The sequence below is a fragment of the Podarcis muralis genome, chromosome 15, assembly GCF_964188315.1.
Source record: "Podarcis muralis chromosome 15, rPodMur119.hap1.1, whole genome shotgun sequence".
NCBI classification, from domain to species: Eukaryota; Metazoa; Chordata; class Lepidosauria; order Squamata; family Lacertidae; genus Podarcis; species Podarcis muralis.
The window spans coordinates 34291528-34316870 of record NC_135669.1 but is presented as its reverse complement, the minus strand read 5'-3'; the positions used below and the strand labels follow the sequence as shown (position 1 = coordinate 34316870).

Here is a 25343-nt window from a genome sequence, read left to right as displayed (position 1 = left end):
GGCGCACAACCCCAGAGTCTGTCAAGACTGGCCCGTACGGGCAGGGGTACCTTTACCTTTTTAATTTATACCAATGACCACACCTCGCTCCTCCAACCATAGTAGAGATATTTTTTTTTCTTAGCATGCACCAATGAGCATTGCTTCCCTTTATTAAAGTATAATAAAAAAAATTTAATGCAATTAAATACCAAAAAGAACCATTAAAAATACTTTTGAACTATTCATGGAAAAGAACTGGAGGTTCTTATTCCATTAAGGCTGCAATCTTGTGTACACTTGTGTAAGCTCCATTGAACCCAGTGGGACTAACTGCAGAGCAAATTTACATTTATATTCTAACGTTTCCTCTAAGGAGCTCAAGGTGGAGTTATTCTCCTTCCCATAACTTTCACATGACAACCTTGTGAGGTTGTCTGAGAGGCAGTGACTGCCGCCCCCCATCACTCACTAGGCTTCATGGCCAAGCAGGACCTAAACCCTGGCCTCCCAGGTCCTGCTCCGGCACTCTAACCACGATACCACACTGCAAAGTACAGTGGTACCTCGGGTTAAGAACTTAATTCGTTCTGGAGGTTCGTTCTTAACCCGAAACTGTTCTTAACCTGAAGCACCACTTTAGCTAATGGGGCCTCCTGCTGCCGCCGCACGATTTCTGGTCTCATCCTGAAGCAAAGTTCTTAACCCGAGGTACTATTTCTGGGTTAGTGGAGTCTGTAACCTGAAGCGTCTGTAACCTGAAGCGTCTGTAACCTGAGGTACCACTGTACTAGAATCTTAATGCTTCTGGCTCCTCTGCAAGCCTGTTTATACACACACTTCATATTCACTTCATAGTGAAGTCAGGTGCATACATTTGAGACAGCTGTCATGGGCATGGAGCAAAAACATCCCCACCCACTCTCTGATACGTTCAACACCATGCAGATGCAACTTGAAACACAAGGCAGAGAGGATGAGCTTGTTTCATATTAAGCTGCACATCTGTTTTGGTGGTGCAGTGCCCCATTTGCCCTGATGGACCAGCCTCTGCTACTTCCGCGTAAACATGTGTCCCTATTTTCCAGGGACTGTCCCAGATTCACAGAAGCCATCCTGGTTTGTGATTTGACCCCAGAACACCCCACTTTTTCTTAGGATGTCCCTATTTTCATATGTTAGAAATGTTAGAGGGTATAGAGTTATGTGACTCCCTGTGTCAAGCAGATAAGTAACTATACAACCTTTAGAAGACATCAGAAGGCAGCCCTGTATGGGGAAGTTTTAAAATATTTAATGCTTGCTTATGTTTTTATATATGTTGGAATTCATCCAGAGTGGCTGGAGCAACTGAGTCAGATGTGCGGAGTATAAATAATAAGATTATCATTGTTATAGTTATGGATTAGGGCAGCCATTCTTTCATCTGAGAAATGTTGGAGGGCATGTACACATGATTGTGAAACAAATGCAGATTCTTCCTTGGTGTGTTCCAGACTCCATGACATAGGAGCCAACTCCTAGGGGCTTTGGGGACTTTGGCCCTCAATATAAAATATTTGAGGAGGCCAGGCCTCCACAAAGTTTATGGGCATTCCCATTCAGATGGTGTGTGTGCACTGCATCATGTGATCGATTATGCAGGACGGGGCTTACCTGGGCCCCCACAATATTGTACAGTGGTACCTCTGGTTACGTACTTAATTAGTTCCGGAGGTCCGTTCTTAACCTGAAACTGTTCTTAACCTGAAGCACCACTTTAGCTAATGGGGCCTCCTGTTGCCGCTGCACCACCGCTGCACGATTTCTGTTCTCATCCTGAAGCAAAGTTCTTAACCCAAGGTGCTATTTCTGGGTTAGCAGAGTCTGTAACCTGAAGCGTATGTAACCTGAAGCGTATGTAACCCGAGGTACCACTGTATTCAAGTTGGCTGCCCTGCTCCATGACCTCCCATTCCTTTCCTCTTGGACACAGATATACTTGGACGTAGACCAAGGTCGGATTTAGAGCATGCATTCGCCCTTCCCCTTGTACTTCATAAAGCACCATGCACGTGGATGCCGCAATGTAAATCAGATTTCCCCAACCTGGTTCCCTCCAGATACCAGCAGACTTGCTTGGAGAAGCCCTAGACTGGGAAAGTACAATACAATGGGCACAAATAAGGAAGTCCAGTGAGAACCAGGCATTCTGGGTAGCCATAGGTTGGTGTCAGGCCACATCCACAACATCTACTGCTTTAATCTGTCATGGTTTATCCCAGAGCTGTGGTTTGCTAAGGATGTTGAGAGTGGGTAGGAGAACCGATTCCCTTCCCAATGCCGCAGTTTCCAGAGTGGTTTAACAATCAATCCCTCTTTCCCAGGGAACTCTGGGAATTGTAGTTCTGTGAGGGGAAATTGGAGGTGTCTCTTAACAGCACCCGTAACAAACTATAGTTCCCAGGATGCTTTGGGATAAGCCATGACTGTTTTTAAAGTGGTATCACAGTGTTTTAAATGTATGGTGTGGACTTGGCCCCAGTTGGAAAGAAAAGCCAGGCAGTCAGTTCCATGTTTTGTGTCCTGAAGAACTTCCTGAGCAGGAGGACTGCTAAGAACACCCCTGCAACATTTTGTTGCACATCCCACTTCTTGTTAATAATTTGCAATCTTCCCTCTGACAGTAGAGAATTGTGAATTCCTTCCTTCCTCTCTCTCTCTGGGCTTAGGCAAGAGGTTTTGCAAAAAACTGAGACTTCAAAACAGAAAGTTATATGCTGATGATTTCCTTTCTTTTGCAAGAGTTTCCTATCCAGAACTGCCTATGCAAGATGACGGGAAACTCAGGTTTCACATGCACTTATTTATTTATTTATTTATTTATCAAACATTTGTGTACTTAAACATATACATATATAGATATACTTGGGCATATTAACCAAAAACACAATTTACAAAAGAGCCTGTGCTGTATGTCAGGTAATGAGTGACAAGCATTAATATCATTTTTCCTTCCTTCTCCTGCTATCACAAAATCGATTGATGGAATACTTCTCGTCTAGTAGCTAGCAAAAGCTAACGGCCAGCATTATTTATTTGTTAGGAGCATCAGTTACCCCACTGACCAGCCAACACTCAAGGCATCCACAGGCCTTCATGCCTCAATTGCTCTGTGTAGGCATTTAAACCTGCCGGAGCCAAACAAATCACTAGTCCATAAGATTTAATGTTGGGGGGAAGAAGGAAAAGGACATCCTGAAGAATGAACAGAGTCCACCAACATCAAACCCTGCACTGACGACAATTTTACAACAAACACAGGCATATGCATTGCTAAAAATTCAGGCGCAGAGTTCTGGAAGGCAGAACTTCACAGGAGTCCAGTCTGGCCCGTGAGTCCCTCAGAGATGTTGCCATGGGCAGAAATAAGCTCCTTCCTCACTTGATTTTGCTTTTTGTGGTCTCTGAGCAGCGAGCCACAATCAAGTCTTTACTGGGTCTTGGAGGGATGGCGGGTTGAGCCTTGGACTGGTTATTCTCTGTCTCGTCTTTCTCCGCTATAAAATGAAAGAGGCACACAATAAATTCCTTTGTTTTCATCTCAAGAGGTGCTTGGAATGAACTGGTTCGATTTAACAAAGCTCACAGGATTGGTTCGAAAATCTCTGAACTGTAACTGAAAGCAGTTCTTACCATTTCGGGGTGAAATGAATGTGAATTATGTCTGTTTTGGGGTGAACTCAGAACGACTCCTTGTTCATCTTCAAGTCCACTCTCTTAAGAATTTTTTTTTTAACTCTTTAGACTAGGGATGTGGAACCTGTGGCTCTCCAAATGTCTCTGAACTACAGTTCCCAGAAGTCCTAGCAAGCGTGGCCCAAAATTCCTCACACCTGCTTTAGACTCCTTGGGCCTTTAAGCTTTAAAGAGCATAATTGTTGTGTGTTTTAATGTTTTCTTGGTCTTGTTAAACATATTTTATACTTCAGCATAGCAGTTTGCAATGCTCCGAGGGCTTGGTTTTTGTTTTTGTTTATTTATTTATTTTGCCAAGGCTCCTTTGGATAAAAACTTGAACTGTGAACTGAACTAGTTTGCTTTGTGAAGATCAAGTGTAAGCAGGTCTGCCCTTCCCAGAACTTACTCCCTCAGATGGGTCATTGCAATAATTTTGAGTCGGTACCCGAATTTGCCCATCTTCCTCTCCCCACCTCATCCCCTTTTCCTTTCATATTGTCCCCATTAGGCTGTAAGGTTGTGGAGAGAGGCCTTGTGCTGTTGTTTTCAATACGGCACCTTTTTTATTTAAAAAAAACAAACAAACACAAATAAATAAATAATCCACCTGCAAATTTCTGCCTCAGAGGTTGAGGTGGCTGAGAAGGGCCCTACTTTGCAACATACGAGCATGAGAAGAACCTTCCGGATCAGGCCCAAGGCCCATCTGCTTCATCAACCTGTTCTCACAGCGGCCACAGCAACTCACTACCTCCTCACCACAAGGTGCCTTTGGAAAAGCTGCTTTCAAACGAAACCAAACGAGGTACTGGGGAGGCCCCACCAAGTACTTACTGATAGTGCTGCCTTTGTAGATGAGGTTGTTCTTCATCTTCCTCCGGCTCACTAAGTATTTCACGCTGTTCCGCCGATACGTCTCCTGGCTGATCTGCTTGCGGCCTTGATTGTGGATGCTCTTGACATTTCGGATGGTGGATCTGCCAAGTCAGAAGGAGAAAGAGCATGTCTCCCCTCGTATCATATGGGAAATCGCAATGGCACTCTGCAAATTCTATTACCAAAGTAATTGTTTTGGCCTTGTTTAGACCACACACACACACACACACACACACACACACACACACACACACTAAGGGATAGATTGTATGAAGCTCAAGCTAGAGAAGATATAAGTTTGCTACAACAAACGAAATTTCCCCAATGTATTGTCTTTCTCAGAAAGGATCATCAAAGGTCTAGCTATCTAGAAGAACTGACAGTGTTTCCCTTATACAAGAATTATGCTTTCCAACATGTAGGAAGTCAGATACAGAAATGTTTGTTTGTTTGGCTAGAGAATGTAATCTGCTGTGAAGCATCCTTTATAGGATGCCCCAAGGGGAAGATTTATGAGAAGTTCTTTGTCTGGTCTTATCAAGAAATCATCTGTTCACTCTAAGAAGATGTTTACCCACATGTAACATATGGGAAAGCACTGCAGCTGCAAGGAAGCGCCGGGCAGAATGAACTAATACAGTCACATCTGAGAAATTTAAGAGTATGTTCAGTTTTGCTTTAGCTTTAATTAGGTTTCATTCGACTGTGTCAAAAGCTTTCTGATTATTTTAACTTCTTCCTTAATGTTTTTTTTTAACCTAACTGTTCATATCAGTGCTTTTCTTCTAGAAAAAAAAGGAGCCGGTATTGCGTACCCTTGAGGACCCCCAGAATCAAATAAAAAAACACCGTTTCATGTATAGGAAGTTGTCAAAGTATATTTTAAGGTGTCAAAGCCAGTGGATCATGTAATAAATTTGCTTATGGTGATGCAATCAGCCTCTGTATGTGGAATGGGAAGTGTTTGCAATTGTCTGATTTGACTCATGCAGAAAAATGTCTTGCACCAGCCCTTTTAATTATTGTTCCCATGCCAAAAATTACCGAAAGCATCTTCTTCCACCAACACACTCACACACACACACACACACACACACACACTACCTTCGAGGTGGGGCTCCTTTGTTCCTCAGCTGATTGTTCTCTGGGTTATTCAGCTCCCCAGATTTCTGCAGATACATCGACGGGTAATAGCCTGTAGTTTCGTCCTTCCTGAGATTTCGGAAACAACATCAATTTACCCACAAGAAAAAAAGAGGAAGGAGCGCTGTGGTTGGCAAGCGGACAGAGAGCCTTAATCCCAGGAGGGTGAAGGAGGACGTAACCCCAATCTCCCACACCATGAGCAATGCTGCCCCCACTTTTGATAAACACACTTTTTTGACATCCACAGATTCAACACAATATTTGAAAGAGGTTTTCCTGGTTGGAGCCTATGTGGGTAAAACAGCACACAAAAACACATGTGAGCACACCCAGGCTCCACTTTCAAATATCACACCGGACACCCTGACATGGGAGCAAGAGGTGTGATCCTGTTTCGCCCTCCACCCAGTAAATGTACACTTTGAATGATGGCCAATAAGGGACACAGTAAGCTGTATTAGACAGAGTCCTTCCTCCTTCACCCTGGTGCCCTCCAGGTCCTTTAGACCACAACTCCCATCAACCCTCGCCAGTGCAGCCATGATTCCATCAGCCCCACCATGCAGCTGATGGGAGTTGTAGTCCCCAAACATCTGGAGGGCCTCAGGTTAGCGGAAAGGATTTATGAAAGGTCCAAACAAGTCCTTAGGGCAGAACAGTCCATGTCCATTAGCCACAGTAGACAGAAATGGAGCCTCCACATTCAAAGGCAAGATACCTCCAATTGCCACACACTAGGTCAGTGTTCCCCAACCTTGGGCCTCCAGCTGTTTTTGGACTACAATTCCCATCATCCTTGACCACTGGTCTTGCTAGCGAGGGATGATGGGAGTTGTAGTCCAAAAACAGCTGGAGGCCCAAGGTTGGGGAACACTGCACTAGGTGATGTTTATTTCCACCAGCTCTTCTTTGGTTCCTCACCTGACAACCCACCATCCATCAAGCAGTTTATGGATAACTTCTATGGTTTCCCCTTCCTTCAGAGTGATCTCATCTTCCTGGGCAGCTGTGTAGCCTTTCCGGACAACATGGAGTTCCCCTTAAAACAAAAGAGCAGAGGGCCATTAAGAAGGACTCAGGAGTTTGCATGGCAACAAAAGACCCAATAATCATCTCATTTATATTCATCCTTCAGTTTGCACAGTTAAAGCACACACAACGTGCTTTCCGATCTGAATTGCAATCCTCTTCGTGATAGCCATGTGTGGTGCGGATCGCTATTGTTCCCATTTTACAGATAGGAAAACAGAGGCTGAAAGATAGCTATCTTTCAAACGCTGCCATTTAACTTCAGGGTTAATCGGGACCTGGGCATCCATGGACCCAACAGAGAGGGTTTGTTTTACCTGCATAGTTGGGATCCTGTTCTTCAGACTCATCTGGACCATCCATAGGTTCGAGGTAGGCAGCAGGGACCCAACCCCGTTTGTTCGTCTGCTGACAGAACCACCAACCTGGAGCGAGACAAATAGATAAATAAATCGGTGTCCTCCTGGACCAAGTTACCTGTCTCTAAAGTTTACACATCAGAAGTGCAGCTGGTTATGCTTATTGCCTGCACGAGTCATCAACCTCTTTAGACCCATGGGCTTATTTTGATTTTTTGAGGAAGCAGTGTAGGAGCCACCTCTTCAGGTCTTCAAAAGAGCCTGCTGGATCAGACCAATGGCCCATCTAGTCCAGCAACTTCTGGAAACCTGGAAGCAGGATCTGAACACAAGAACACACTGTTCCCTCCTGCAGTTTCCAGCAACTGGTATTCAGAAGCATTGCCATTGATGGACATTGCTGCCTCCTGTCTGATTAACTGTATGCTAAGAAGGACTTTGGCAAGGGACGCGGATGGAGCTGTGGGTTAAACCACAGAGCCTAGGACTTGCCGATCAGAAGGTCGGCAGTTCGAATCCCCGTGACGGGGTGAGCTCCCGTTGCTCGGTCCCTGCTACTGCCAACCTAGCAGTTCGAAAGCATGCCAGTGCAAGTAGATAACTAGGTACCGCTCCAGCGGGAAGGTAAACGGCGTTTCCGTGTGCTGCTCTGGTTTGCCAGAAGCGGCTTAGTCATGCTGGCCACATACCCGGAAGCTGTACACCGGCTCCCTCGGTCAATAAAGTGAGATGAGCGCCACAACCCCAGAGTCGGCCACAACTGGACCTAATGGTCAGGGGTCCCTTTACCCTTTACCTTTAAGAAGGACTTTGTTTTATCTGTCCTTGGCCTGCCAACAGACCACTTCTCTCGTCTGCTCATCTGCCCCAGCAAAGATGGAGAGAAAGAAAGTGGGCACACTTAGCTTTTCCAAAGGACCTGGGCCAAAGTCAAGAGGCGATAGAAATAATACGAGCCTTGGAAAGCACATAGAGCCAGAAGAGGATGTGGGGGAAGGCACCGCTCTTTGAACTTCCTCTCTGAATTCTGTGCACGTTTTGAGGGAGGAAAGGGAAACCACTGCCCTCATCTCATGACCAAGGAGCCAGTAAGGGAATCAGAGGCTCTCCATGAAGGCACCAGGAGAAGACCTCAAGGGACGCCATGGCCCCAGAGATGCAACATTGGTAGCCTCCGCTTAGGGGGCAGACCTCCTGCTGCGGCCAAAGTACAGACCCTCCAAGTGTCCCTATTTTCCTGGATTTACAGAAGTCACCCAGTTTCTGTTTGGATCCTGGAATGTCTCGCTTTTCCTTAGGACATCTCATTGTCATCACAGAAATGTTGCAGGGTTTGGAGTTATATGACTCCCGAGCCATCTGAAGGCAGCTCTGTATAGGGAAGCTCTTTTTAAAAAATGTTTAATGTTTTATTATGCTTTTATATGTGTTGGAAGATGCCCAGAGTGGCTGGGGCAACCCGGTTGGATGGGCGGGGGTATAAATACTAAAACTATGACTATGGAAGAGGACGTTTCCTACTTTCTCTGCCACCGCTGTAAAACCAGCCCCTCTCTCAAGAGATAAACACCATCTCTCTCTCCTTACCGCTTTCGCTTTTCTCCACGACGTCCACCAGGTCCCCCATCTTGACCCCCATCTCAGTGCTGGAGTTCTTCTCATAGTCGCCAATTGCCCGATACGTCTGTAGGATGATGGGTCCTGTGATATCTATTGGAGGAAGAGGAAGAAGACTTTGGATTTGATATCCTGCTTTATCACTACCCGAAGGGGTCTCAAAGCGGCTAACAATCTCCTTTCCCTTCCTCCCCCACAACAAACACTCTGTGATGTGAGTGGGGCTGAGAGATTTCAGAGAAGTGTGACTGGCCCAAGGTCACCCAGCAGCTGCATGTGGAGGAAAAGGGAAGCGAACCCAGTTCACCAGATTACGAGTCCACCGCTCTTAACCACTACACCACACTGGCTCTCAGGAGGAGAAGTGGCTGTGATTAGGGGAACTCTCAAGGGCCCTGTCTGAGCCAGGATTCGCCGGAGCCGAGCCCCTGAGACCTGTCTGGAGTGCGAGGGACCAGCGCCACGTGCAAACTTAATACAGTATATTTTGTGCCATGCAAAGGATCTCCCTCCCCACTGAATAACGGTGAGCTAATTCTCCCCACACACATGGTTCTGGGATAAAGAGGGCACAGAGTTTGGGGCGGAAGGTGACATCTGAAAAATAGACTTGAGAACTGCTTTCATAGAGTTCCCAGTGCCACTTTTAGTTAAGAGAGAGCACCGTGTTTTTAGTCCTTGTGGCAATTTATGAATCCAGAAAGTAGAGGAGGCAGCGAAGAAGAGTTTGGATTTGATACCCCGCTTTATCACTACCCGAAGGAGTCTCAAAGCGGCTAACATTCTCCTTTCCCTTCCTCCCCCACAACAAACACTCTGTCATGTGAGTGAGGCTGAGAGACTTCAGGGAAGTGTGACTGGCCCAAGGTTGGACTTGATGACCCTTCAGGATCTCTTCCAACTCTAGGATCCTATGAAAGCGCATGGCTACTCCCAGAGAATCCTGAGCACTGCAGTTTATGCTTCACAGAGCTATGATTCCTAACGCCCTTAACAAACTACCCAGCCAGATGTTCCCGGAGAAGCGGCACGCGGGACCTGAGGGCAACCACAGCTCTCTTTAGACCTTAGTGCTGCTGAGGGCAAGGCAGACTGCGATCCTGGCAATAACATACAACCACCAAAGGGAAAGAGGTAGGCAAGACGAGCAGGAAGGATTTCACCACTTTTGCTTTTTAATTACCTGCTGCAATCTTCTTGGAGTCTTTTGGTATCAAAAAGGTTTCTGGTTTCTTGACGCTAAGGGGAAAAGAATCAAAGGCAAACACTGTTGGAATTGTCAAGTCTTCCATCCTAGCCACTGGCCTCAAACTGGTGGCCTCAAGCAAGTCATGAACTCACAGCATGTTGGATAATCACACTGGCCTGATTTGTAGGGCTGTTGCAAGGATTACAAAGGTAAGGTACTTTGGGTATTTGAAACATGGAATATAAACATGCCCAGCACTGACTCTTTTTTGTGTGGAGTGAGCCACAACCATGCATTCTTGTCTTGCCATGCAGTGTCAAGTTAGATGTCTATGGAGGCTGGACCACCAACCTCAGCCTGCCTCCAGCCAACTTTCTTGCCTTATATCTCACAAGCAGGCCAAGGAGTAGCCCTGACTGTCCACTTCCTCCTCCTTAGTCTCAGGGTCGCCCTTGTAGAACTCAGCAGAGAGGAGGCGGATGGAGGGGAACTAGAAGGAGATGGCTCTACCTGTCATCAGCTCTGGTGCCCCCTACTGGTCGGCTCCCCATGTTCTGCCCTACCAGGCCCAAATGGTGTTTCTCTAATAAGTGTCATTGGACTACAACCCCCATCATCCCTGATCACCGTTCCTGCTAGTTTCGGATGGTGGGTGTTGTAGTCCAACAACAGCTGGGGACCCAAGTTTGAGAAACCTGACTGGGGAGCAGCTGCCACTGGGAAGGGGCTATACTGAGATACTGTAAATGGCACTTTTCAGAGTCATTTACCAGGAGCGGCAGTGAGAGGGGAAGTGGCAATGAGCCCTAGGGGAGGGTGACACTGGACTTCTTACAGCTGCCCAAAGTATCAGGTGCTGACACCTGGTTTGAGATGGACACGGGTCCCTTCCTCCCTATGGACCCTTCCCGCCAGTCTTAGCCCAATAGGTGTCTCCCAGCATCCTAACAATACTCACTGGCTTGCTATAGGTGGGTTCAGGTCATCCGGTCTGACTTTGAAGAAGGTCAAGACGTGTCCACACCTGGAGATCTTGCGGGGCAGGTTGATGAGGGCCATGGTGTACTCGGAGAGCGTGTCTTGCCGGTTTTGGGTGATTCGCTGGCTGTCAAACCACCTTGGCGCTAGATAGATGGGTAGGAAGGAACAAAGGAGTTTGCATTTCATCATGCCAGAGGACTACCCCATCCCGTCCGGTCAATGCCTATTCCAGTCAATTCAGTTTGCATTTCAGGTGATACTACCTAACAGGCAAAGCTACCTTTCTAAAGCTGCACCTCTCCAAATTTTCCAGTGCAGTTCTCCAGCCCAGTAAAGATGCACAAACATGTGTAAGATTGGTAAGAATAACATACAAAAATGTATTACTTCGGGGAGAAATTATTGACAAAGAAGAAGTATATTCTGGGCAAAATTGCATAGAAAAAATGTGTATTTTGGGAGAAATTCACATTCAAATGTCAACTTCAAAATAAAAATTAAAAAAGTCATACACAGATGTGGTTGGGAAAATGAGAAATTGAAAGAAATGGAAACAGACAGCGTACGTTTGTGTCTCAGTTTGTGACTTGGTTCAAGACTTGGCCATTTCTCATCATTATGTAAACAGGATCCAAAAGGGAACAGGAACAATTTTTTTTTTTTAACCACATGTGGCTGCTTGGTCAATCAACTGCAATGGAACAGTTATTTCAGTGCCCGAAACCCACTGCATTTGCAAGACAACTGATTTGGACAAACCAAAGATCTAATGTTCCTGGTTACTACATAGGAAGTGAGTGTTTGAGCAATGACACTGTTATGAGTTTGTGTGTGCCAGGCACCACTAAATTTCTGGGTCCAGTAGGCGTTAGAATATAATCAAGGCTTGGGGGGTTAAACTGCTAATCCCTATACCCAAGCTTCCTGCGTTCAGGTGATCGCCTGGGAGATGGGCCATTAGGAGAACGAAGGAATAGGCCGTTAAGAAAGTAAATAGGAGAGTGGAGTCTGGGTCAGACAGCAAATGGGTGGGACCATACCCTCAATTCAGAGTTAGTTAGAAGGCAAAGGCAGAGCTGAGAGTTGGCTGTGATGTGACCTAGAGTGGGGAAAAGGTTGCAAGCTGGAAAAAGCAGCAGGTTGGAGAGAAGGTCAGAGCACAGTGGTTGATTTCTGTTTGAATTCAAGCCTTTGGGAGAAATGAGACCCTCTTGGAGTGTTGCTGATGTGAGTCCCTCCATCGTAAGCTCAGGTTGTATATATGTGTCAGTAAACCATGTATCCTAAAGACACTACCATCTCTACATTGCCTCGTTTCCAAAAGGAACATTCAGTCTGCCCATTTCCCAGAGCTTACTGGAAACCAGAGCACATTTGGGTGCTGCCAGTGAAATATTGAAGTACAGTGGTACCTCGGGTTCCATATGCTTCAGGTTACATACGCTTCAGGTTACAGACTCCGCTAACCCAGAAATAATACCTCAGGTTAAGAACTTTGCTTCAGGATGAGAACAGAAATTGTGCTCCAGCGGTGCAGCGGCAGCAGGAGGCCCTATAGGCTAAAGTGGTGCTTCAGGTTAAGAACAGTTTCAAGTTAAGAACGGCGCTCCGGAACAATTTAAGTACTTAACCTGAGGTACCACTGTACTGGGGCTCAGCCTTAAATCTTGTGAAATAATATACCACATTTTTCTGTGTAATAGACGACAATTTTTCCTTAGAATTAATAGGCGAAAATTGCAGGTCGTTTCATAGATGGATATCAGAGGGGTGATGGGCGATTGGTGGTGGCAGCCAGCAGGAGATTGGCAGAGGTGATTGTGCATGTGATTGGTTGCTGCAGCAAGGCCTGGTGACGATTGGCTGTGGCAATTGGGTGTGCTATTTACGGCAGCGGGAAGGTGTGCATGCAATCAGCTGTGGTTGCGTTGAGTGTGCAGGTGGGCTTTTGGCAGCGAGCATGCAGGCGATTGTTGACCGCGGCGATGCGTGCGATTTGCATTGGTGGGCAGGCTGTAGAGCAATTAGTGGAGGTGACTCCCCCCCCCCCCGCCGCCCCTCAAAAGAAGCTCAACAACTTTGGGCAATTTCCCCCCCCCAAAAAAAATTTTTTTTTTGTTGCGGTCCAAAAAAATAGGTACCATCTTATACAAGGGGGGTGTTATACACAGAAAAATATGGTAATATGATGAGGGGGAGGTGTTCTCTTGAGCATGTGAAGACTGCTTTCACTCTCCACCAAAGGAAAGCCCTGAATAGCTGGGAAGAAGGATCCTACATAAGCACACACCTGCAAAGAATCCTAAGAAACTGAGCTTGTTAAAGGTACTGGAGATTGTAGCTCAGTGGCAAACAAACTACAGTTCCCATGATTCTTTGGGAGGTGGGAAATGGGATTTAAACATACAGGGTGTGTACAGCCAAAAAGTCATTTAGGCCAGCAGTTTGAACTTTCAGACAAGTTTGCCACAATGATTTGAAATACAGTGCTGATTGTAATTCAGGGCTGGCTTTATATCTCCAGACTCAGGGGAATGCCAAGAACCTAGAACTGGCAGTTGTACTGGCTTACTTACCAGGCAAGTGAGGAATGATCCTGTTCTCAACACTAATGTCCCCAGATTCAATAGGAAACATCTCCTTTAAAGTTTTCTGGAGAAAGGAGAGAAAGCAAGAGCAGCCTTAGAATTCTAGATGAAAGTATGGACGAAAAACAAATCATCGGGTGAGTTTAGTCACTTCCAGTCAGTAATTTAATAAGGGACTCCCATTCCCATCTCTTTGGCAATTAGCAATTGCTTCCCCTGCTTTTAAAAAGTAAATTGCAGACAGGGGAGCAGAAGTCTGGACTGGGACCCTGATACAGGGCGGGGAAAGAGGAGTCCCTTAATCTTTCATCCTTTTCTACAGGATTCTGATGCAGATTGTGGGGAGGGGTGTGTGTCCACAATTTACCGGTACTTTTTAAAAAGCAAATCCCCATTCACCAACAGATGCATTGACATTGATGATATCACTTCAAAGAGTCCCCCCCCCAAGAATTTTGGGAGCTGAAGTTTGTTAAGGGTGCTGAAATTTGTTAGGAGGCTCCCCCCCCCAATTCTCCACACAGAACTACAATTCCCAAAGTCCCCTGAGAAGAGAGGTTGATTGTTAAACCACTCTGCAGCTCCCTGAGGGGAACAGGGGTCTCCTCACAACTCTCAGCACCCTCAACAAACTATAGCTCCCAGAATTATCTGAGAGAAACCATGACTGTTTTACATTGTGTCGCAATGCCTTAAATCTGTGGCCAAAGAGCCGGACATGACCAGGCAGTGGGACAGCCATGTGACAGGAACCAGCAACAAGAAGCAGGGACTGTCCTGTGAAGTGGTAACTGGTAGGGTGGAAGGCAGGAGGCTGGCAGTAGGTGGCGCCAGAGCAGATGACAGGCAAAGCCGCCCCCTGATTGGTTGTGTAAGAAGTCTGGCAGGGAGAGGCTGGCTGGGAGCAGACTGAGTTTGGTGAGGCAGTGCCCCATTTGTGGCAGTGGGTCAGCCTCCACTGGTCTCATGGGGGCTGAATGGAGGGATATCTGGAATTACAAAGTCTGAGTGTCCCAGAGTGACCCAGTGGCTGCCCCTCCCCTGGGTTTCCACCTCATCCTTCCCAAAACAAGAAAACAAAAGAGCAAGGCACAAGGTTGACGGCAAAGGCAGCAACAGACTTCCCCTTTGCGGCTTGCAAAAAAAGGGAAAGACTTGAAATGTTGAATTCTCATCATATGACTATCTCATGAAATAATATTTAAACCAGGCAGCTCAGAAATTCCAACCAGCTGCATGAAAAGAGAACAATGCAGGAATCACCCTCTTTTGTTGACCACCTACTCGGCTGCCCTTCCTTCCAGCTTTAGTGAGATTTATAAGGTTTGCCCACAATGCTTGCGAGTGCGTATTTTTTGATGGCTCTGGTTCCTCTTACCCTTGATCCCCACTACCTTCCACCCCACAGTCCCAATGGGCTGCTCAGAGAACTACTCAAAATGACATCCTATCTTCCTAAGAAAGAGGAGCAACCACAGAAAGTTGCCCTAGGGCAGCTTAAAGTAAAGGTAAAGGGACCCCTGACCATTAGGTCCAGTCGTGGATGACTCTGGGGTTGCGGCGCTCATCTCGCTTTACTGGCCGAGGGAACCAGCGTACAGCTTCCAGGTCATGTGGCCAGCATGACTAAGCCGCTTCTGAGCAGCGCAGCGCATGGAAATGCCATTTACCTTCCCGCCAGAGCGGTACCTATTTATCTACTTGCACTTTGACGTGCTTTCGAACTGCTAGGTTGGCAGGTATACACAGAGTTAGACAGGGTGCCAGCGTTTGTCCTCGCTGATATCTAACCCTTGAGCGCAACATCACCAACACTTCATTTGATCAAACTTACCTTTGTTGATATCTACAGAAGTCTGGCTAAAGGAACTTTAATGACTGAATCTTCCTTTTGGACACAATTTGAATGAGTTTTCTGTTTGTGGCTTCTGTAGTAGATCTTGTACATAGCTCTCTCAATTTTTGGATTATTAATGTAAGATTTGGAACGTAGAATGGTTTGGTAGAGTTTTGTGTGCCGCTTATGTCTGCTTAATTTATACTGGTCTACTATGAGAATTGGCAGCATACGCTCATTTCTTCAGTACTTGTATTTCCTAAGAAAGAGGAGCAACCACAGAAAGTTGCCCTTAAAAGAAAAAAAAGGAGGCCACAGGTTTGCATGGTATTTTATTATATGTATAGATGCAGATTCAGGAATGACTGCTATGATTTAACTCCTCAAAGGTGAGAAGGAGGCCAATCTGAAATAACAGCAATTATTTCTAAATCTGCAGGTGTCCATATAGATTAGCCCATGCACATTTTATGCAAGTCCTCCTTTCAGTCTTCTTTGGCAATGTAATGAATGCACCATCCTAGCACAGAAAGACATTGAGATTAGCCGGACACTCTTAAGGCGCCAGAGACGCAACAGTTTACTTACATGGAAGTCATAGATCTCGGTGAACTTCCGATACACAACTTTCTCGATGAGATCTTGCCATTTCACGAGAAACATGTAGACCTGACAAGGAGAACAGAATCAGCGAAAGCTTTCAAATGGCCTCCCCCAGCCAACCCTACTCTTCATCCCAGGCTGTTCAGAGGGCACCGAATTTAGATGTGCAGGGAGACCCCATTAATGATGAATGTTAGACACATTATGTTCAAAAATAAAATGCATTAAAAATAGGTGTCATCTGCTTTGACGTTGGAATCCTAGAGCGCTTCTGGTCCTGCAGAAACACTCATCAGAAACTGAAGCTTTAAGCACAAAACAATGCCAGTTTTCCCAGTTCTAAAATAAGCAACTAATGTAGGCATCCTGAAAACTGTCCATAAATATTCACTAATAGAGACATATCCGAATCTGGAAACGGACTTGTGGTTTTTCATTGTACGACTGGTGTTTTTGTTTTGTTTTCATGTCGTAAAATGCAGGGTGTGTTACAGCCTTGTGTTGGGGGGCAGCAGGCACAGAAGAATCAAACAGTCATAGAATCACAAAATTGTAGAGTTGGAAGGGACCTCAGGGGTCATCTAGTCCAACCCCCTGCAATGCAGGAATCTTTAAAAAAAAAAAACACACAATATGAAAGATTTCTTAATTTACAAAAATACGTGTATTGCCTTTTTTTCAAGTTGCATTTTCAACAGATCAGTTACCCAATGTGGGGTTCAAACTCATGACCCCGATATTAAGAGTCTCACGCTCTACCAGCTGAGCTATCCATTATCTCCTCTTGCCATGCTGCCCATGGACTAGAAATCCCAGGGAATGAACCTGGGATTTTGGGTGTGCAAAGCATTTGCTGTGCTTTCGAACCTCGCAGCCTCCTCTAAGCGAGGGTATTCCCAAGCAATGCACATGGGGTGGAATTTCCTGCCTTTGTTCACACATGGTTCCCCCCCCCCCTTTCTACAGGGAAGCCACATGATAAGAGCATTCGAATCATAAGCCTGCTGGCTGTTGCTTCACCCCCGGGGCACTTCCAGACTGTTGCGGTCTGCGGGACTTTCAATCAAGTGCCGGCCAATTCCAATTGCACAATTAAAGTTGAGCTGTTGTGCAACAAACCTGCTTCCTCAAAAGATGACATTTGCAATGAACAAAGTGATGGGAAAGTGCAACGTCATCTAATCTCCCTGCAAACAAATCCAGGTGCGTGCTCAGTAAACAAGTCATCTGGGAGCCCCCCCCCCTCCCGTGCTCCTTCCGTCTTTTTTTCCCTTTCAGGCTGAAGAAAATGCAGCTTTTTAAAAAAAACACAGCAAGCGAAAACCAGCGCTATCTTTTCACTGTAGATCACCTGGGCTCTGCCCTGCCTTTTTCCAAGGGGCCTAATTTGGCATGAGCATTGTGTAATAAACGAAAATCTGCCCTTATTCCCTTATGGGGGGACACAAGAGTCCTTATAGAGTCCTTTGTAGGTTCTCCATTGGTCGGAGATAAGAACAGAGGCTAACCAGAGAATATTGAGAAGCAAAGCAGCTAGTAAGCCCGATCTTTATTGAACTGTTGCAACAGGGTGCCCCTTCACACGCAGGAGGAGGTGACCCCAGAACCAAGGTGTGTCCGCCCTTATATAAAGGTAAAGGTAAAGGTACCCCTGCCCGAACGGGCCAGTCTTGACAGACTCTAGGGTTGTGCGCTCATCTCACTCTATAGGCCGGGAGCCAGCGCTGTCCGCAGACACTTCCGGGTCACGTGGCCAGCGTGACAAGCTGCATTTGGCGAGCCAGCGCAGCACACGGAACGCCGTTTACCTTCCCGCCAGTAAACTATTTATCTACTTGCACCCGGGGGTGCTTTCGAACTCCTAGGTTGGCAGGCGCTGGGACCGAGCGACGGGAGCGCACCCCGCCACGGGGATTCGAACCACCGACCTTTTGATCGGCAAGTCCTAGGCGCTGAGGCCTTTACCCACAGCGCCACCCGTGACCCTTGCGCCCTTATATAGACATTTTAAATTGCCTGCCTTGGAGTCCAAGACCACCCCCAGAAACATCATACCTACATCACAGAAAGGGCGGGCTACAGCAGAAATCTGAGTGGGTTGTTTACCTCCTGTCTGGCAAGTTACCTGTTAATGCTTACTTGATTGGATACCCTGGGGAGCCTGACCAGTCTTTTGTAATAATAAATACTTAGTTCCTGAGCCAGGTCACAGGCTCACCCTATTCATACACAGATATACCCTTAAGACAGGTTTTGTGAGTGAAAAGACAATGAGGAGGCTTTTCCATTTTCCTTTGACCTTGCAGAGAAAACAGATTTGGTCAGTCTGGGAGCCAAAATGGTTCTATGGCTGTTTTCCTGTGCTGCTTCAGACATGTGGTTTATATATTTATGTACGTGTTTGCTTGGTATATTTATGAACATTTATTATATATATATAAGACCTTGATTTTTTTTATTTCAATCATGAGCATTTACACCTGGGGCACCTGAAAACTTGCTGCCACTCACACATTGAATGTGGCCTTTCCGTACCCTGGGGACACAGAAACTGGGGCTTTTGAAGTGACAGGCTCCCATCAGCCCCAGTCAGTATGGCCAGGAATGATGGGAGTTGTAGTCCAACAGGTTTCCTCATCCAACCCTGAGCTGTGCAAGGCCCAGTGCCTCTCACCTAGCTCTTTTTCAGTTGTTCACAAGGATGGCAGCAGAGGGGAAAGTATGACAAAAGCAGAGAGGATTTCCTTGCAGGCATTTGTGAGTTCAGAACAGTGAAATTGCAAATTAAACCACAGTCGTACCTTGTTTCTCAAACGGCTTAGTTACCAAACAAATTGGCTCCCAAATGCCGCAAACCTGGAAGCGAGTGTTCCGGTTTGCGAACTTTTTTTCGCAAGCTGAACATCCGACACGGCTTCCGCTTGAGTGCAGGAAGCTCCTGCAGCCAATCGGAAGCCAAGCTTTAGTTTCCGAATGGTTTCAGGAGTCAAACGGACTCCCGGAATGGATTAAGTTCGAGAACCAAGGTACCACTGCCTTTCCTTCCAAGCAGAGGCTGATCACGTTTAACCTAAGTGGAAAAGAGAGCCGATGACCTTGCTCTCTCTTTCTCTTCTTGGTTGCGGAAAACCCCACCCCTATGAATCTGCAGCAGTGTTTGATCACCAAGCCCTTAAATGCTGAAGTTCCCTGGGCGGCCCAGAATGACTTAACTATCCTCTTCCTGCAGATCATCATGGTGCAATAGTGTTATAAAAAGAAGGAAGGCCCAGAAAATCCCTGCCAAGGCTTGAGTGGGTGGCTCAGGGTTTGCTGTTAACCGGCAAAGGGGAACGAAAGAAAGCTGGGTCCAAAAATCTTGAAACAACAGTGGGGAGGTCAGGGAGTGATGTCCTAACCAGGCATAGACACAGCCGTCAATTTCAGATCCTCTCGGTTTCTCATTCTTCCAAGCTTAAGCTTGGTTCCTGCCATTTCTGCATAATATTGCAATTTTTTTAAACAAAATCTACACAAAAATGTGTGTGAGCATGACATGCTCATTTTTGTTGCCTGCACTTTTTTGCAAGGAGTTTGCTAACACCACACCTAATAGAATGCATTTTGGTGCATTAATTTCCACATGGCTTTGCACACAGTTTGCACTAATGTACGCATCTTTTGTACCAGTTCTTCCGTTGGTAGATGTGTGTTAGGAGCCTCAGAGAAGGGCAAACTTCCAAGGATTCTGGTGTACGAAGTGCAGGTTTGACAGACTAAGGATGAAATGAAAGCTGAATCTATGTCTCCCCCATCCCTAGATCTAAGCAGGATCTCCCAGCCTGATGGCCCTCCTCCACTCTCTGCCTTTTCAGATTAAAGAAAGGGCCAGCAGGAGAGGGATATAAAACGACGAACAGCATGGAGAAAGTGGACAGAAAAAATGTTTTTCTCCCCCTCTCATAACACTGGAAACTGGTGGACATCCAATGAATCGAGGACTGACTTTATAGTTTAACTGATGCTTATTCTTTGTAAACTGCTTAGAGAACTACTGCAGTTAAGTAGTATATAGATTGTTTAAGTTTAAAAACAAAATACACAAATCCCAGCTGAGTGATGCTTGCTTGCCTCTGCCTTGCCTGGGTGGTTTGGGGTGGGCAGCACTGCAACTTTTCATCATCATCATTATTATTATTATTATTATTATTATTATTATTATTATTATTATTATTTTATTTTACCTGGACTTCAGCCGAAGGCCATAGGGTGGGTCACAACAATTGAAAACAGAGCATTGAAAACAAATTACGGTCCTAAGAATAGGGTGGTTCCTAAAACTATACCTCGCAAGGGCCAAAAGCAGAACTAAAAAGATGCGTCTTCCACATCATGAGGAGCAAAAATGAGATGAATAGAAAAGCTCTTTAGTTGAAAGGACGTCTCTCACAGGCATATATTCCCTTCCCCTTTGTTCAGGAGCCCCAGGTGGGCTGAATGAGGTACTTCCCAACAATCGTACACCCATCTGTGGCGCATCTGCAGTGTGGTGCAGTGGTTAGTGTGCCTGACTAGAAAGAGTTGAGAGACACCAGGGTTCAAATCCCTACTCAGACATCATCATCATCATTATTATTATTATTATTATTATTATTATTATTATTATTATACAGTGGTACCTCGGGTTACAGACGCTTCAGGTTACAGACGCTTCAGGTTACAGACTCCGCTAACCCAGAAATAGTACCTCGGGTTAAGAACTTTGCTTCAGAATGAGAACAGAAATCGTGCGGCGGCAGCGGGAGGCCCCACTAGCTAAAGTGGTACCTCAGGTTAAGAACAGTTTCAGGTTAAGAACGGACCTCCAGAACGAATTAAGTTCTTAACCAGAGGTACCGCTGGACTGCCCTTCATCAAAAGATCTCAGGGCGGTTCACAAGAAAAAATATATAAGACAAAAGCAATAATAATAATAATAATAATAATAATAATAATAATAATAATAATAATAATAATAATTTATTATTTATACCCTGCCCATTTGGCTGGGTTTCCCCAGTCACTCTGGGTGGCTTCCAACAAAAGATTAAAAGTACATTAAAGCACCAGTCATTAAAAACTTCCCTAAACAATTAGTTAAAACAGTAAAAGCAAAACAATACCACCACCCCACACACAATGCCATGAAGCTCCCTGTGTGGCCACGGACCAGCCACTCACTCTCAGCCTAACCTACCTCACAGGGTTGTTGTGAGGAGAAAAGGAGGAGGAAGAGAACCGTAAGCACCACTTTGAGGAGGAAAGGTAAGATAATAAGGTAACAACAACAAAAAGACTTACATAGTGCTGGCTTGGGAAAAACCTCTTCTCGTAGCCCAGCAGTTCAATATGTCGGATATAGGTATCTCCCATGGTCGCTGCTAAGTCCCTACAGCCCTGATGCTTGTTGGCTGTGGCTGAGATAGTGCCCCCTCGCTGTCAAACGACCTGGCTTGTGGGCTGCAGCTTTTATCCTCGTTAAAAAGGAGAAGTCTCATTTCCCCACATTGCACATTGTGGATTTTTTCTGGGTGTGTGTGTGTGTGCTGGGTTTCTGTTTTCTGCACCTGGCGTGTGTCTCCAGAGCATGGCAAACACAACACTAGAAGCTGCCTGGCGTGTGTTATGTCTGTGCTGTGGGCTCCTGGCTCCAGAAGACATGTGCTAGAGGCAGCATCAAAGTTCGCTGGCAAGGAATGATCTGGGTTCCTGAGGCTCCCTGGGCTGCCAGGTTGATATTGCTCTGCCTAATCTGACTCACGGGATTGCTGCAAGGACAGAACTGCAGGATGGGGGCAAAGAAAGAGGAAGCGGATTACCGGAAACATGGACAAAAGAAAGTTTACATTTGCATAACAGGTGCATGTGGTAATTTACAAGTATACATGCAAGACTGGAATATAAATGCATCTCACCACCATGGTGGAGGAATGGCAGCCAGGTTACCTGACAGCCTACTTCATCTGCTGTCCAAGTGCCATTCTTATCATTTATCGTTATTATTATTTCTTCTTTTTTCTTCTTTTGATATTAATAGTCTATTGAAAAGTTTACAATTATAAAGAAATAAAGTAATGCAAAGAAAAAACACAAAAATGTGTGTGTGTGTGTGTGTGTGTGAATATATACTGTAAAGGTAAAGGGTAAAGGACCCCTGGACAGTTGTTGTTGTTGTTTAGTTGTTTAGTCGTGTCCGACTCTTCGTGACCCCATGGACCAGAGCACGCCAGGCACCTCTGTCCTCCACTACCTCCCGCAGTTTGGTCAAACTCATGCTGGTAACCTCGAAAACACTATCCAACCATCTCGTCCTCTGTCGCCCCCTTCTCCTTGTGCCCTCCATCTTTCCCAGCATCAGTGTCTTCTCCAGGGAGTCTTCTCTTCTCATGAGGTGGCCAAAGTACTGGAGCCTCAGCTTCACGATCTGTCCTTCCAGTGAGCACTCAGGGCTGATTTCCTTAAGAATGGATGCGTTTGATCTTCTTGCAGTCCATGGGACTCTCAAGAGTCTTCTCCAGCACCATAATTCAAAAGCATCAATTCTTCGGCGATCAGCCTTCTTGATGGTCCAGCTCTCACTTCCATACATCACTACTGGGAAAACCATGGCTTTAACTATACGGACCTTTGTTGGCAAGGTGACGTCTCTACTTCTCAAGATGCTGTCTAGGCCTGTCATTGCCCTTCTCCCAAGAAGCAGGCGTCTTTTAATTTCGTGGCTGCTGTCACCATCTGCAGTGATCAAAGGTGACTATGGGGTTGCGGCGCTAATCTCACTTTCAGGCTGAGGGAGCTGGCATTGGTCCACAGACAGCTTTCCAGGTCATGTGGCCAGCATGACTAAACCACTTCTGGCACAATGGAACACCGTGACGGAAACCAGAGTGCACAGAAACGCTGTTTACCTTCCCTCCTCAGTGGTACCTATTTATCTACTTGCCCTGGCGTGCTTTCGAACTGCTAGGTTGGCAGGAGCAGGGACAGAGCAACGGGAGCTCACCCCGTCGCGGGGATTCGAACCGCCGACCTTCTGATCGGCAAGCCCAAGAGGCTCAGTGGTTTAGACCACAGTGCCACCCGTGTCCCTTGAATATATACGAAAACACCCTAACCCATACATTCTTTTTAAAGGTTTGATACAGTGGACGCTTTGGTTGCGAACCTGCAGCGTTCGCAACCCGCAGCGCCGTGTCTGCACATGCATGGGTTGAGATTCAGCTCTTCTGTTCATGCGCAAAGTGCGATTTAGTGCTTCTGTGCATGCGCAAGCACCGAAACCCGGAAGTAACCCGTTCCGGTACTTACAGCTTCGGCGCAGTGCGCAACCTGAAAACACGCCACCTGAAATGTCTGTAACCTGAGGTATGACTGTATTATTATCCTAGTACATATGTGAACATTAATAGGTACTGCTCTGGCGGGAAGGTAAACGGTGTTTCCATGCGCTGCTCTGGTTCGCCAGAAGCGGCTTAGTCATGCTGGCCACATAACCCGAGATGAGCGCCGCAACCCCAGAGTCGTCAGCTAATGGTCAGGGATCCCTTTACCTTTATATTTTGTATAACGTGCCAATTGTTGGTGGGCAGCTTCAATGTCTTCCTTCTTGTGTTTCTTTTAAAAAGTATTTAAACCAGACAAATAGAGGACAATGGGGGCCAGGGCCGGAAGGGACTGCCACCGTCAGCCCATACTTAACCAGAGGATTGTCTGACCCAGGGGTGCCACCTTTAATAAAATATTGGGGGGATCCAGGCAAGCTCCACCCCCAATCACATGACACTATGCAGGCACACCATTTGAACAGCAATGCTCATCTACTTTGGGGGGCCCTGAACCCCTCATATATTTTAGGGGGGCCCTGAAGCTCCCTCAGCCCCTTGAAGTCAGTTATGGAGATGGGTAAATCTTGCAATATTCACCTACTTTACAGGTGGAGTTTAGTTTGAGCAAAAGGTGAAAGGAACCGGTATCACATACGTTTCTTACTGGGCTAATCTGACCATGGCAAGGGAGTGCATTGCCCTTCCTGTATCTTCAGTCCACTCATTTCACTGGGGACAAATATCACATCAAGAGTGTAACCTGACCACTGAGCTGGACCGCTGACCATCTGAGAGAGACCCATGGTTGACCTGGAGATTATGAAGTTGATCTTGCTCTTTTCACTTCTCCTACTCCCCCCTCTCCCCAAAAAGACCCCTGTACTGGTTAGCAAACTAAGCTGAACTACTGGACATCCCATCACCCTTTCCATCTTGTTGACCATGACGCTGTCAACAGCTGGCTTTTCAAGAGAAGACAAAAGAAGAAGTAGGTTGTTCTATGCTTACGGTAAAGCCAGTCGTAATTGGAATCATAGGAAGCATTAATGTATAAAGTTAAATTGTGTAAGATGTTTGAGCGCACCATAAAAAGCATGCGAGATTTGAGGTTTGATTCCTCTGCTTCTCCTTCCTGCAATCTGAACAAATCTTTTCCTTATCTATCTACCCTGGTGTAATTATTGGCTCAGGTCACCCCAGCATTGGACCTTTGAGTTTGAAAAATTGGCTTGTGTAAGATGACTTCTGGGCTGTTGGATCAGTACAGACATTTAAAAGGAATACCGTATCAGGCCACATTGATGCTTGCAGAACAATGCTCAGAGCAGAAGCTGATGTCACCAAGCAGTTGCTGTTGGATGTGTTTGCTCCTAGCTAAAATGTTGGTGATGTGGGAGAAGTCAGTTATGGAGACAGGTAAATCTTGCAATATTCACCTACCTGGTGAATTTAAGTTTATGTATTTTGAATTGAAGACAGCAGCGCCTGGCGTGCTCTGGTCCATGGGGTCACGAAGGGTCGGACACGACTAAACGACCAAACAACAACATTTTGAATTGGCCCAGTTTATATTTTGCTTGTGACTAATAATACTTACCGGTGGAGTTTAGTTTGATGCATATATTCAGAGCAAAAGCTGAAAGGAACAGATATCACATACATTTCTTACTGGGCTAACGGTACATATCTGTTATATAGCCGAGTTTGTTAAGCAGTCAGTTTTATTGCTAGTTTATCCAGGAATTAGATTTACGCACTGGATTTATTTTCCATTCGTATATTCACAATGATACTTAGTTGTCTGGCATTTAAAGCATTAGTACTTCAAACTGATGGGAAATGATGTTTTCTCACTTTCATGGAAGTCATGCACAACAAGCACGCATCATCTCTTTTTCCTTTTCTTTTCAGTTCCTTTTTCTTTCCTAGTGTTGCTTGTATGCGCACATTCCTGATGAAGCATTTAATCAATAAAAACAGATTTAAAAACAAATACAATTATTTTAAAAAAGCATTTTGTAGCTGTTCTCATTGTTCTTTTTAGGGTACCTTAAGGGCACCTTTGTTGTTGTTAAAAAG

At 45.8% G+C, this 25343-nt stretch overlaps 1 protein-coding gene across 1 annotated transcript; it reads right to left on the bottom strand.

The window, feature by feature from the left end:
* Positions 1–2835: 2835 nt before the first annotated feature.
* NCF1 (neutrophil cytosolic factor 1) lies at positions 2836–21532 on the bottom strand. The gene is made up of 11 exons (XM_028708710.2): positions 21244–21532; positions 15910–15990; positions 13473–13548; positions 10874–11039; positions 9910–9965; positions 8697–8819; positions 7068–7175; positions 6643–6760; positions 5680–5787; positions 4534–4676; positions 2836–3518 (listed from the first exon to the last, which is right to left on the bottom strand). The coding sequence occupies exons 1-11, from the start codon at positions 21313–21315 to the stop codon at positions 3400–3402; spliced, it is 1170 nt and encodes a 389-aa protein (XP_028564543.1). The 5' UTR covers positions 21316–21532; the 3' UTR covers positions 2836–3399.
* Between the last annotated feature and the right edge of the window lie 3811 nt (positions 21533–25343).

Bases quoted from the DNA above. Each gene is read 5' to 3' on its own strand.
- NCF1 (XM_028708710.2), bottom strand. From the start codon at position 21,315: ATGGGAGATACCTATATCCGACATATTGAACTGCTGGGCTACGAGAAG. The intron at 15,991-21,243 runs GTAAGTCTTTTT...TCTCCTTGTCAG, and splicing joins TTTTCCCAAGCCAGCACTAT to GTCTACATGTTTCTCGTGAA. The intron at 8,820-9,909 runs GTAATTAAAAAG...TTCCTCCAATAG, and splicing joins CTCCAAGAAGATTGCAGCAG to ATATCACAGGACCCATCATC.